The sequence below is a fragment of the Cherax quadricarinatus genome, chromosome 56 (assembly GCF_038502225.1).
Source record: "Cherax quadricarinatus isolate ZL_2023a chromosome 56, ASM3850222v1, whole genome shotgun sequence".
Classification (NCBI taxonomy): Eukaryota; Metazoa; Arthropoda; class Malacostraca; order Decapoda; family Parastacidae; genus Cherax; species Cherax quadricarinatus.
Genome location: NC_091347.1, coordinates 4868954 through 4884428, shown reverse-complemented (window position 1 = coordinate 4884428; position 15475 = coordinate 4868954). Strand labels below are relative to the sequence as shown.

Sequence of the window (15475 nt, the reverse complement as noted above, 5' to 3'; positions counted from 1 at the left end):
TTCTTTCTAGTTCTTGTTCTTGTTTATTTCCTCTTATCTCCATGGGGAAGTGGAACAGAATTCTTCCTCCGTACGCCATGCGTGTTGTAAGAGGCAACTAAAATGCCGGGAGCAAGGGGCTAGTAACCCCTTCTCCTGTATATATTACTAAATGTAAAAGGAGAAACTTTCGTTTTTCCTTTTGGGCCACCCCGCCTCAGTGGGATATGGCCATGTGTTGAAAGAAAGAAAGATTTCTTTTTACAATAGTCTTGAGGGAACACAGGTGTTATGGACATAAAAATACACTATGGAGGATGAGCCTGGACATAGAAATCATTCCAAAAGCCCCTAAAAATACCACAAAAGTGGCAATAAAGCAATTACAAAATACTAGATCGATAGTATTAACATCTCGCATCTACATCTTTAGTCTCAACCCTTTTCACCACTTTTCTCCTCACATCCCCAAGTTAAAACCCCTTCTGTGTAACAATTTTAAAAAATCTCATGGTAATAAAACTTAAGCAAAGTGATAGGGTTAAGCAGCAGGACTGTTAATCACATGGAATCTCAACAACTGCACAACCCAAGGCAGCATGGGTTTAAAGCAAGTCACTCCTGCCTCTCAATTGCTTGACCATTACAACATGGTCTTCACTGCAATAACAACGTAATAATTTGGGATTTCATCATTCTTGAACGCCTGTTCTTTTGAAAAATTCACACGTGCTCGAGCATCAAACTATATATTCTACTGTTTAATAATACTAAAGTTTATATTCACATGTGACGGTACAACTGTCAAGATCATAAACTCTGAAAAAGAGGTGTGTTTTCAACTATGACTTAACCCTTTCAGGGTCCAAGGCCCAAATCTGGAGTCACGCACCAGTGTCCAAGAATTTTCAAAAAAAAATTTATTTTTTCTTATGAAATCATAGAGAATCTTTTTGTGAAGGTAATAAAACAAAAAGTACGAAATTTGGTGGAAAATTGACGAAATTATGCTGTCGCGAATTTTGATGTGTCAGCGACATTTACGAATCGGCGATTTTGCCCACTTTGACTCCCATTTTAGGCCAATTACATTATTCCAATCAACCAAATTCTTAGCTATTTCACGAGTATTACTTCTATTCTATCGATTGAGCACAAGAAATCGCCAAGTCAACTGTTTCAACTACAAAATAAAGTGATCGGAAATTGTTAATTTGGCCAATTTAACACAAAGTTCAAAATATTCCAATTTCAAAATAGGGTCCAGAATAAACAATGTAGGCATTCCTGGCACTAAACTAACGTTTCCTCTGTTCATTAGTTATGTTTTGAGGCTTTACAAATAAATTCCATTTTGATTTTTTATTCACATAATGAATTTTTATTCACACCAAAAAATAGAAGATTTACTGTTATGCAATACTGTAATAATTGTATAAATATCATCACCATATTTGTGAATGTATATTAGGCCCACCAGCTGACGTGTATTAGACGTGTGAGGTCGTTTGTTTACTCTTGAATATCGGCAAAAAATTAACATTTCCGCTACTTTGAGCTCAGTTTCAAGCCATTTCCAGTGCTAAAACCAATCAAAATCATCTCTATTTCTGTAATATGTCTTCCATTCTATCAAATGAGACCAAGAAATCGCAAATACAACTATAAGAAACATACGAAAAAACACTGCAAAGTTGCTGTTTTAATCGAAAAATCATGATTTAAGTTTTTTTCTCTCATTATACACAGTGTGCTGCAGGATCTGTTTTATGTGGTGCACACATACCACATAGATGTATTCTCTCATATCTAGGCCCAAATGTACCACTCACAGTTTATCAGAGTGAGCCGAGCTCATGGCGTAGATCTACGGTTTGGACCCTGAACGTAAAGCCGTAGATCTACGGGACGGACCCTGAAAGGGTTAAAAGCATACAGATGCCTGACTCTGAAGAGACACTGGTAACATTAATACAGTCCGGGAACTACAAGAGTTCTTTCTCCAAATGATTTCTCCCCAACAGCAAGGTCAGTCTACAAGGGTCCATAGCAATTTTTAGAAACATTCTGAGCCTCACGTAAAAAAGGTAAAGGCACATTAACAGTGATCCTATAGACTGTACACTGCCAGCACCACAATCAAAAGAACCAAAATCTCCAATCCGTATGAAGACATTCCCTGATGATCAAAATCTGTTTTACCTTTACTTAGTTTCAATTCTATATTTGTCATCTAAGTCCGAACATCAAGCAGAAGAGAACCAAATGAGCTTTTGATCTTTCACATTCAAAACCCATATGTAAACCTGGGTATCGTCAGCATAAATATGATAATGAACCACATGGACATTTAGCAGTACCAAGTAAACAATGACCAATAAACAACACAACAGGGCAGAGGAGATGGCTCAAATACAAAATCAATGACTACCGCTCTTTACGACCGCCCAAAAAGATATGATTTCAGAAGCGACAAAGCAGTATCTCTAAGACCACAACTGAGAGATCACTTACCAGTAATCTATGATTAGTGGTGTGAACGGCAGCAAAAGAGGTCCAACATGATTTACAGTGATGCATTTCTTAAGGTCCAAGAAAATTAACATCAATGAATATCTTAAACAAGTGTTTAGTACCAGATTATAAATTTTTTAAAAGTACTCAGTTGAATGATACAGTCTATATGAAGATTGAAAACATGGTAAAAACTATTTGATTCCAGAAAAGAAAACAATTTATCAATAATAGTACTTTCAATCAATTTATATAGGAATGCAAGATCTGAAATAAGAGAATAGTTTAACACATTTTCTGAATCAAGGAAGGGCTTGAGGAGAGGATGAACCAAAGGCCTTCCCCCAGTAGAAGTAAAATACAGATGAAATGAACAAACTTGGTTAAAGCCTTGGAAAAGTGTCAACATGGTGTAATAGCCTACAAAATGCATGCAAAAGAATAAATGGAAAAGTGGACAGATGTATAATTTCTTAAATAGAACCCAAAATGTAATAGTGAACTGAGTAATATGAAAGTGAAAAGCTGTTCCCCAAGACAGCACTAACCTGTTCTCTTTCTCATTCTTATATCCGACAGGCACAAACCATAGCACTATCTTGCTCTGCAGATACCAGAATGTATACAAAAGTAAAATCTATCAAAGACTTTTTTTTTTTTTCAACAAGTTGGCTGTCTCCCACCGAGGCAGGGTGACCCAAAATGAAAATACTTTCATCATTATTCAACATTTTCACCTCACTCATACATAATCACTGTTTTTGAAGAGGTGCTCAGAATACAACAGTTTAGAAGCATATATAAAGATATATAACATACCCCTCCAAACTGCCAATATGCCCAGGGGTGAGAGGAGCAACTCTCATTGCTGAGATCCAGGGAATAAACCCTGGACTTTATAATAAAACAAAATTCTAGCATCTCCTCAAGGGAATTTCTTTGATGCCAGTGAGGGGCTCTTGATCTTTATTATCACACTGGCCGATTCCCACCAAGGCAGGGTGGCCCGAAAAAGAAAAACTTTCACCATCATTCACTCCATCACTGTCTTGCCAGAAGGGTGCTTTACACTACAGTTTTTAAACTGCAACATTAACACCCCTCCTTCAGAGTGCAGGCACTGTACTTCCCATCTCCAGGACTCAAGTCCGGCCTGCCGGTTTCCCTGAACCCCTTCATAAATGTTACTTTGCTCACACTCCAACAGCACGTCAAGTATTAAAAACCATTTGTCTCCATTCACTCCTATCAAACACGCTCACGCATGCCTGCTGGAAGTCCAAGCCCCTCGCACACAAAACCTCCTTTACCCCCTCCCTCCAACCTTTCCTAGGCCGACCCCTACCCTGCCTTCCTTCCACTACAGACTGATACACTCTTGAAGTTATTCTGTTTCGCTCCATTCTCTCCACATGTCCCAACCACCTCAACAACCCTTCCTCAGCCCTCTGGACAACAGTTTTGGTAATCCCGCACCTCCTCCTAACTTCCAAACTACGAATTCTCTGCATTATATTCACACCACACATTGCTCTCAGACATGACATCTCCACTGCCTCCAGCCTTCTCCTCGCTGCAACATTCATCACCCATGCTTCACACCCATATAAGAGCGTTGGTAAAACTATACTCTCATACATTCCCCTCTTTGCCTCCAAGGACAAAGTTCTTTGTCTCCACAGACTCCTAAGTGCACCACTCACCCCTCATCAATTCTATGATTCACCTCATCTTTCATAGACCCATCCGCTGACACGTCCACTCCCAAATATCTGAATACATTCACCTCCTCCATACTCTCTCCCTCCAATCTGATATCCAATCTTTCATCACCTAATCTTTTTGTTATCCTCATAACCTTACTCTTTCCTGTATTCACTTTCAATTTTCTTCTTTTGCACACCCTACCAAATTCATCCACCAATCTCTGCAACTTCTCTTCAGAATCTCCCAAGAGCACAGTGTCATCAGCAAAGAGCAACTGTGACAACTCCCACTTAATGTGTGATTCTTTATCTTTTAACTCCACGCCTCTTGCCAAGACCCTCGCATTTACTTCTCTTACAACCCCATCTATAAATATATTAAACAACCACGGTGACATCACACATCCTTGTCTAAGGCCTACTTTTACTGGGAAATAATTTCCTTCTTTCCTACATACTCTAACTTGAGCCTCACTGTCCTCGTAAAAACTCTTCACTGCTTTCAGTAACCTACCTCCTACACCATACACCTGCAACATCTGCCACATTGCTCCCCTATCCACCCTGTCATACGCCTTTTCCAAATCCATAAATGCCACAAAGACTTCTTTAGCCTTATCTAAATACTGTTCACTTATATGTTTCACTGTAAACACCTGGTCCACACACCCCCTACCTTTCCTAAAGCCTCCTTGTTCATCTGCTATCCTATTCTCCGTCTTACTCTTAATTCTTTCAATAATAACTCTACCATACACTTTGCCAGGTATACTCAACAGACTTCTTTCTTTCTTTCAACACACCGGCCGTATCCCACTGAGGCGGGGTGGCCCAAAAGGAAAAACGAATGTTTCTCCTTTTACATTTAGTAATATATACAGGAGAAGAGGTTACTAGCTCCTTGCTCCCGGCATTTTAGTCGCCTCTTACAACACGCATGGCTTACGGAGGAAGAATTCTGTTCCACTTCCCCATGGAGATAAGAGGAAATAAACAAGAATAAGAACTAGAAAGAAAATAGAAGAAAACCCAGAGGGGTGTGTATATATGTGCTTGTACATGTATGTGTAGTGTGACCTAAGTGTAAGTAGAAGTAGCAAGACATACCTGAAATCTTGCATGTTCATGAGACAGAAAAAAGGACACCAGCAATCCTACCATCATGTAAAACAATTACAGGCTTTCGTTTTACACTCACTTGGCAGGACGGTAGTACCTCCCTGGGTGGTTGCTGTCTACCAACCTACTACCTATAACTCAACAGACTTATCCCCCTATAATTTTTGCACTCTCTTTTATCCCCTTTGCCTTTATACAAAGAAACTATGCATGCTCTCTGCCAATCCCTAGGTACCTTACCGTCTTCCATACATACACTGCCTGTACTCTCATTAGCCCATCTATCCTCCAATAGCTGTTTATATCTTTCCCTAACTGCCTCCTCTTTTAGTTTATAAACCTTCACCTCTCTCTTCCCTGATGCTTCTATTCTCCTTGTATCCCATCTACCTTTTACTCTCAGTGTAGCTACAACTAGAAAGTGATCTGATATATCTGTGGCCCCTCTATAAACATGTACATCCTGAAGTCTACTCGAGAGTCTTTTATCTACCAATACATAATCCAACAAACTACTGTCATTTCGCCCTACATCATATCTTGTATACTTATTTATCCTCTTTTTCTTAAAATATGTATTACCTATAACTAAACCCCTTTCTATACAAAGTTCAATCAAAGGGCTCCCATTATCATTTACACCTGGCACCCCAAACTTACCTACCACACCCTCTCTAAAAGTTTCTCCTACTTTAGCATTCAGGTCCCCTACCACAATTACTCTCTCACTTCGTTCAAAGGCTCCTATACATTCACTTAACATCTCCCAAAATCTCTCTCTCTCCTCTGCATTCCTCTTTTCTCCAGGTGCATACACGCTTATTATGACCCACTTCTCGCATCCAACCTTTACTTTAATTCACATAATTCTTGCATTTACACATTCATATTCTCTTTCCATAACTGATCATTCAACATTACTGCTACCCCTTCCTTTGCTCTAACTCTCTCAGATACTCCAGATTTAATCCCATTTATTTCCCCCCACCGAAACTCCCCTACCCCCTTCAGCTTTGTTTCGCTTAGGGCCAGGACATCCAACTTCTTTTCATTCATAACATCAGCAATCATCTGTTTCTTGTCATCTGCACTACATCCACGCACATTCAAGCATCCCAGTTTTATAAAGTTTTTCTTCTTCTCTTTTTTAGTAAATGTCTACAGGAGAAGGGGTTACTAGCCCATTGCTCCCAGCATTTTAGTCGCCTCATACGACACGCATGGCTTACGGAGGAAAGATTCTTTTCCACTTCCCCATGGACAATAGAAGAAATAAAGAAGAACAAGAGCTATGTAGAAAAAGGAGAAAAACCTAGATGTATGTATATATATATGCATGTGCATGTCTGTGAAGTGTGACCAAAGTGTAAGTTGGAGTAGCAAGATATCCCTGTTATCTAGCGTGTTTATGAGACAGAAAAAGACACCAGCAATATATCCCTCCCAAATGCCAATATCCCAAACCCCTCCTTTAGAGTGCAGGCATTGTACTGCCCATTTCCAAGACAAGTCCAGCTATATAAAAACTGGTTTCCCTGAATCCCTTCACTAAATATTACCCTGCTCACACTCCAACAGATCGTCAGGCCCCAAATACCATTTGTCTCCATTCACTCCTATCTAACACGCTCACGCATGCTTGCGGGAAATCCAAGCCCCTCGCCCACAAAACCTCCTTTACCCCATCCCTCCAACCTTTTCGAGGACGACCCCTATCCAGCCTTCCTTCCCCTGCAGATTTATACCCTCTCCATGCCATTCTACTTTGATCCATTCTCTCTAAATGACCAAACCACCTCAACAACCCCTCTTCAGTCCTAACTAATACTTTTATTAACTCCGCACCTCCTAATTTCCACACTCCGAATTTTCTGCATAATATTCACACCACACATTGCCCTTAGACAGGAGATCTCCACTGCCTCCAACCGCCTCCTCGCTGCAGCATTTACAACCCAAGGTCCACACCCATATAAAAGTGTTGGTACTACTGTATTTTCATACATTCCCTTCTTTGCCTCCATAGATAACATTTTTTGTCTCCACATATACCTCAATGCACCACTCACCTTTTTTCCTTCATCAATTCTATGATTAACCTCATCCTTCACAAATCCATCTGCTGATACGTTAACTCCCAAATATCTGAAAACATTCACTTGTTCCATACTTCTCCCCAATTTGATATCCAAGTTTTCTTCATCTAAATCATTTGATACCCTCATCACCTTACTCTTTTCTATGTTCACTTTCAACTTCCTATCTTTACACACACTCCCAAACTCGTCCACTAACCTTTGCAATTTTTCTTTAGAATCTCCCATAAGCACAGTATCATCAGCAAAAAGTAACTGTCAATTCCCATTTTTTATTTGATTCCCCATAATTTAATCCCACCCCTCTCCCGAACACCCTAGCATTTACTTCTTTTACAACTCCATCTATAAATGTTAAACAACCATGGTGACATTACACATCCCTGTCTAAGACCTACTTTTACCGGGAAGTAGTCTCCCTCTCTTCTACACACCCTAACCTGAGCCTCACCATTCTCATAAAAACTCTTTACAGCATTTAGTAACTTACCACCTATTCCATATACTTGCAACATCTGCCACATTGCTCCCCTATCCACTATCATATGCCTTTTCTAAATCCACAAATTTCATCAGGAGCACTGCAATTTAACCATCTGTACACTGTTAGCTGATAGTCTTGACATATGGAAACAAATCCCCTACAACCCTTTTCCTCATTTAATCTCCAATTAAAGTAAGCAAAACTCCCAAAAAATGAATAAGCTTTAATAATCATTTGCATCAGCATTCTGAGCTTGCTAAATACCAGTCAAGAATCCCTGGAAAAAGCATACATCAGCAGGTACTGGACACCACACACAAAACAAGAAGCAGAAGAAAATAAAATGATGGAGCTGGATACATCAAAGGCAGTGGGTCATGACTCACCACTTATTCTGCGAGGGGAAACAGCAGTGTCTAAACCGCTAGCTGTCATACAAGTCGAACATGGAACAGTTGCCCGAGATGTGGCAAAGCTAATGTAGTATCTACATTTATGAAAGGAGACAGGTGGGTGGTACTAAACTAAATGCCAGTTTCACTGACATGAATATCATGCAAGGTAATGAAGATAGTCAGAACTGTAGAAGAGCACTTGGAGAAAAGTGGTTTCACAATAACAACCAGTGTTGGTTCAGAGATGGCATGTCTTAGTTTACCAACCTTTAGAAATTGACAAACTAACTTAAGTTCAATAAGACGAGGGTTGGGTAGATCACATTTTATTAGACAGCAAGAACACATTTGATGCTGTACCCACACAAGATTGAGGCAAAAACTTGAGAAGCAGGTAGGAACAACTGGGAACGTACTCCAGTGAATCACAGAGTACCATACGGAAAGTTAGCAGAGCGATTGTCCAGGAAGAGATGTCAGAATGGGGAAGAGTAACAAGGGTACCACAAAGATTGGTATTAGGACCAGTGATGTTTCTGGTTTATGCAGATGGAACAGTCAGATGTATTTCTATTCATTGACTATGTAAATCTAATGAGAATACACAGAAGAGAACGAAGAGGACAAAAATGAAGAATAATCCAATCCCAGCAAATGAAAGGTTATGAAGGCTGGGGAAGAGCCCAGAAGACCAGATAGTACAGACCTGTGGGACAGAGGCTGTAGACCACATTCAGAGACGACCTGCAAATAAGCACAGTGCCTAACAACCAAACAACCTGTAGCCAATGTTCCCTTGCCAAATCTGAGTGTGCCCTCCACGAATCTCAACAGTCATTCTGGGTGCTTTATGCAACATACGTTAGGCCCGTCTTGGAGTACGCAGCACCAATATGGAACCCATGCCCAAGGAAATATGTAGACACTGGAAAATGTGCACAAATAGGCAATGAGACTAGTCCCAGAGCTAAGGGGTATGAGTTACAAGGAAAGGCTTGAAGAATTGAATCTAATGACCCTGTTGGACAAAGGGACCAGAGTAGACATAACATACAAAATGCTCCTATGAACTGATAGGACAGACGGGCAACCTGTTTCAGAGGTGGGAAATAGTAACTTTGGGGCACAGCTGGAAGCTAAAGACAGATGAGTCACAAGGATGTTTAAGAGTAGTATTTCTTGTCTCAGGGTGGTCAGGAAGTGGAGTGACTTCATTGAAGTGGGCTAGGAAAGTGAATTTGTCAAGAGGCAAGAGGTGGAGCCAGGAACTAAGACCCGGCCCCTTAACCCTTTGAGGGTTTTCGTCGTACTAGTACGTCTTACGCGTAGGGGTTTTTGACGTACTAGTACTCATAAATTCTAGCGGCCTCAAATCTAGTGGGAGAAAGCTGGTAGGCCTTCATATGAAAGAATGGGTCTATGTGGTCAGTGTGCACAGTCTAAAAAAAAATCCTGCAGCACACAGTGCATAATGAGAAAAAAAAAACTTTGACCATTTTTTTTTAATAAATCAGCGACTTTGCAGTGTATTTTCGTATGGTATTTATTGTTGTATTCTAGTTTTCTTGGTCTCATTTTATAGAATGGAAGACATATTACAGAAATAGAGATGATTTTGACTGGTTTTACAAAGAAAGCTGCCTTGAAATTGAGCTCAAAGTAGCAGAAATGTTCGATTTTTACCAAACTTCAAAAGTAAACAAATCGTGCCAAGCGTGCAATACACGTCAACTGGTGAGTCTAATATTCTTTCACAAGTGCACCAATAATATTTATACCATTTTTTACACTAATGCAGTAGTCTGCATAACAGTAAATCTTATATTTTTTGTGAAAATAAAAATTCAAAGTGGAAAGCAAAAGAGTATAAGAGGGGCCTTGAGATGTGAATAATGACTAGAGGAAATGTCATTTTAGTGCCAGGAATGTCTTTCTTGTTTATTCTTTACCCTATTCGGAAATTGGCATCTTTTGAAATTTGTGTGAAATTGGCAAAATTGCTAAATTCTGACCACTGTACTGGATAGTTGAATTTCATAAATGAGTGGTTTCTTGCACCCATTCGATAGAAAAAATGGAGTTCTAGCGAAATATTCATGTTTTTTGTCGACTAGTACAGTGAAATTGGCCGAAAATGGGGCTCAAAGTGGGCAAAATCGCCAATGCGTAAACATCGCCGAGACCGCTAACTTTGCGAGAGCATAATTCCGTAAGTTTTCTATCAAATTTCAAACTTTTGGTGTCTTTATGATCGGGAAAAGATTCTCTATCTTTTCATAAGAAAAAATAATTTTTTTTTTTTTTTAAATTTGGCCGACCCTGAGAACGAGTTTTGGAGAGGGCCTGTCGACCCTCAAAGGGTTAAACCACAAACAAGATAGTACAGGTCTCCCTCAACATTCACGTTTTCAACTTTCACGGGCTTCACACATTCATGAATTCCCAACCGCCAAATTCCCAGCCACCAAATTCCCAGCCACCAAATCATATTTAAGCTTCCCGCCACCTGCGAGTCCCTACTACCCTCCCTCTGACCCCCGCAACTGGCAGCCAGCCCTCCCACCACTCAGTGTGGCGAGTGTTTTGTTTGTTCATTATTTGCTATTAAACTACAGTATAAATAATGTAAACCCATTCATGACTGCATATTGGAATGGCTATTCGGACAGGTATTAGACTGTGACATCATGTGTTTACTCTTGAACACTGCAAAGAATTAAACATTTCTGCTACAGCTAATAATAATAATGATAATGATAATAATAATAATAATAATAAATAATAAATAATAAATAATAAATAATAATAATAATAATAATAATAATAATAATAATGAATATGATATAATTGAAGAAGGAAATTGTACGAAAATACGAGGGAGTGGTTGACACATCGTCAGTGTGACTTTGTTTATGCTGGAGTGAACATTGTCTCCCTGCTCTTCCAAACATTTCACAATAATTCATTGTGTTTGGTGCTTGTAGACTGAGTGTGACTGGAGTGGTAGAGGCAGTGATGATTGAGGCAATGGTATTTAATAACATACATGTTAATAACAATACAAGTTATTAATAATAACATGTACTATTATTATTTATAACATGTATGTTATTAAATACCACTGCCTCAACCGCTGAATTATTGTGAAATGTTTGGAAGAGCAGGGAGACTAATGTTCACTCCAGCATAAACAAAGTCACACTGACAATGTGTCAACCATTCCCTCGTATTTTTGTACAATTTCCTTCTTCAATTATATCATATTTATTATTATTATTATTATTATTATTACTATTGTTATTATTAGCAATAGCAGAAATGTTCGATTCTTTGCCGTGTTCAAGAATAAACAGATGATGTCACCGTCTAACACCTTTCCTAATAGCCATTCCAATATGCAGTCATGAATGGGTTTACATTATTTATTCTGTAGTTTAATAGCAAATAATGAACAAACAAAACACTCGCCACACTGAGTGGTGGGAGGGCTGGCTGCCAGTTGCGGGGGTCGGAGAGAGGGTAGTAGGGACTCGCAGTGGTGGAGGCAGTGGTGGAGGCACTGGTGGAAGCAGTGGTGGAGTCTGTGGTATTTAATAACATACATGTTATTAACATACATGTTATTAAATAACATACATTATTAAAGCATAACATGTATATATTTAGTACAATTTACGACGTTTTCATGTATTTTATGATTATTCATGGTTCAACAAGTTAAGGAAGCAGTACTGTAATATATTTCCCTACAATATATTGGGGCACCAAACATTCACGGTTTTTCAACATTCGTGAGGCTCTTGATCCCCTAACCCTCGCGAATGTTGAGGGAGACCTGTACACAACTATAGTATCATGTATCAAATAAGAGAAATCTCTGTACAGCATATAGCAAACACATTTTTGCTTATAAATAATTGAAGCAGATTAATACAGAACTTACCAATGGTACGGATTCTACTTCACAAAATTCAACATAAGCAATTCCCTTTGATCTGCGTGTCTTAGTGTCTGTGATGATACGAACATCATTCACCTTCCCTACAACACTGAAGAAGTCCTCCAAATCTCGCGAGCGAATACGAGATGAAAGTTGCATGCAGAACACAGTTCGAGCATCTCTCTCTTCTACAGACAGTTCTCTGGAAAAAATGGTAACTTAATAATTTGTGTAGCAAATATATATTAAGTCAAACATGGTACTTAGTAACCACACTCTTTTTTGGACTAATTCAATATGAATCATAAATAACCCCAATGAATACTGACAACAGGAAGGGTTGATTGTGCTTGAAATAAAACAGTGCAACAGGACTATTTTACTGACATACAGAAAAACAATAACGTGATGAGTGTGTACGGTGAAAATGGGCGATTAAAATGCAGAAAAGGTTAGGCAATTAATATTTTGAGATTAACAATTTGCATACATGGAACACAAAAGAAAATTATGGAAAAGAAAGGGTAAGGATAATCGGAGATTTTACGTTATGAAAAGTAAAAGGCATAACTATGGATGAAAGAAATCTAACAAATATAAATAATGTTTGAAACTGAAATCTGGATATAAGAAGATACTATATACTTGTTAAGATTAGAGGACGCTGGAGGCAATAGACATGTCATGCCTGAGACCAAAGTGCTATGTAAGCCATTACGTAGTGAATTAAGAGCTTAGAGATTAGAGGGTTACCAAAAACATTATTCAGCAGGCTAATAAGGGGATGTAGGGGTGGTTTGGATATTCAAAGAATGGAGCAAAGCAGGATGACTAGGATGATGTATGGATCTAGGTGGAGAAAAGGAGTAGGAGTCATCCCAGGAAATGGAGATGGGAAGGGGGGAGTTGTTTTGGATCCTAGTGGCTTGGATATCCAACAAGTCTGTGAGAGCTCATTAGACTGGAATGGAGAATCTTCATAGAGGTGTAAAGAAAAATTAACACTACATGGATAATTAGCCCTTTCACTGTTACTAACAAAGATCAGTAACAATAATAGCACCTTCAAATATTCTGTGATCAGTAAATTTTGTCCTAGATATTAGAAAATGGGTCTATACAGTGGAGGGTGTACAGCATAAAAACAAATCCTGCCCTATGCAGTGCATGTTGGGAACATCAAACCTTTGAAACTGTGGTTAAGTAAAAATAGTGAGTAATTGTCTAGTGTAGTTTTTATGCTTTATTGGCATTTCTTGGCATCAGGTACACTGGAAAACATAGTGAAATGATGATTTGGTTGTTTCAGAGAGGAAGTAGCCTGAAACAGCCCTCAAAGAGCAGTAATATGCATTAGATTTATAGCAATTTACCTGAGGAAGGGTAAGTGTCCCCCCTCCTATTTGTTTTATGGGTTTTTACTAGGTTTCCTTCAATTATTTAGACAGTCGAAACTATGATCAATCAACCTATTCTAGGAATAGGATGACGTTTATTTGTGATGATGGATTCAATATAGAGAGCTAATGTTATACACAAACCTGAGAACGTGATTAATGAAAAGAAGGACTGTAGTGACTGGAATGCCCGGTGCTTATTTTGGACTTTTAAATCTGAATTTACAATATTAGCCAAATTACCAATTCTAGGCCCTTTTAAGGTAACTCTGTTCGCTGAATCAGTAGCTCTTGTGTTCAACTGATAGAATGGAACATATAGCATAACAGCCAGGAAATGGGTCAGTGAGTAAAAATAAGCCTCAAATTGGGTGAAATCACAGTGTTCTTGACTTCCAACCTTGTGCTTGTGTTAATCCATAAGTTTTCCATCAAATTTCACATTTTTGGTGTATGGTGTAGGAGGTAGGTTACTGAAAGCAGTGAAGAGTTTTTACGAGGATAGTGAGGCTCAAGTTAGAGTATGTAGGAAAGAGGGAAATTTTTTCCCAGTAAAAGTAGGCCTTAGACAAGGATGTGTGATGTCACCGTGGTTGTTTAATATATTTATAGATGGGGTTGTAAGAGAAGTAATGCGAGGGTCTTGGCAAGAGGCGTGGAGTTAAAAGATAAAGAATCACACACAAAGTGGGAGTTGTCACAGCTGCTCTTTGCTGATGACACTGTGCTCTTGGGAGATTCTGAAGAGAAGTTGCAGAGATTGGTGGATGAATTTGGTAGGGTGTGCAAAAGAAGAAAATTAAAGGTGAATACAGGAAAGAGTAAGGTTATGAGGATAACAAAAAGATTAGGTGATGAAAGATTGAATATCAGATTGGAGGGAGAGAGTATGGAGGAGGTGAATGTATTCAGATATTTGGGAGTGGACGTGTCAGCGGATGGGTCTATGAAAGATGAGGTGAATCATAGAATTGAGGGGAAAAGAGTGAGTGGTGCACTTAGGAGTCTGTGGAGACAAAGAACTTTGTCCTTGGAGGCAAAGAGGGGAATGTATGAGAGTATAGTTTTACCAACGCTCTTATATGGGTGTGAAGCATGGGTGATGAATGTTGCAGCGAGGAGAAGGCTGGAGGCAGTGGAGATGTCATGCCTAAGTGAATATAATGCAGAGAATTCGTAGTTTGGAAGTTAGGAGGAGGTGCAGGATTACCAAAACTGTTGTCCAGAGGGCTGAGGAAGGGTTGTTGAGGTGGTTCAGACATGTAGAGAGAATGGAGCGAAACAGAATGACTTCAAGAGTGTATCAGTCTGTAGTGGAAGGAAGGCGGGGTAGGGGTCGGCCTAGGAAAGGTTGGAGAGAGGGGGTAAAGGAGGTTTTGTGTGCGAGGGGCTTGGACTTCCAGCAGGCATGCGTGAGCGTGTTTGATAGGAGTGAATAGAGACAAATGGTTTTTAATACTTGACGTGCTGTTGGAGTGTGAGCAAAGTAACATTTATGAAGGGGTTCAGGGAAACTGGCAGGCCGGACTTGAGTCCTGGAGATGGGAAGTACAGTGCCTGCACTCTGAAGGAGGGGTGTTAATGTTGCAGTTTAAAAACAGTAGTGTAAAGCACCCTTCTGACAAGACAGTGATGGAGTGAATGATGGTGAAAGTTTTTCTTTTTCGGGCCGCCCTGCCTTGGTGGGAATCGGCCAGTGTGATGATAATAAATAAATTCCTTTCAGAAATAGATTCTTTACCATTTCAGATAATTTCTTTTTAAATCACAACAGTCAGCATTTTTTATTATTGGGGAAAGCAAACGAGTTAATGATACTTACTCTAAAAGTGTGCAAGTTAAAAA

General features: G+C 39.3%; 1 protein-coding gene across 3 annotated transcripts in view; it reads right to left on the bottom strand.

Moving 5' to 3' along the window:
- Caper (RNA-binding protein 39-like protein Caper) overlaps positions 1–15475 on the bottom strand; it is a 69439-nt gene that overhangs the window by 21006 nt on the left and 32958 nt on the right. For all 3 annotated transcript variants that reach the window (XM_053793958.2, XM_070097033.1, XM_070097034.1), the window contains one exon: positions 12237–12435. In XM_053793958.2, the coding sequence (XP_053649933.1) occupies positions 12237–12435 (199 nt within the window). The remainder of the gene's footprint in view (positions 1–12236; positions 12436–15475) is intronic.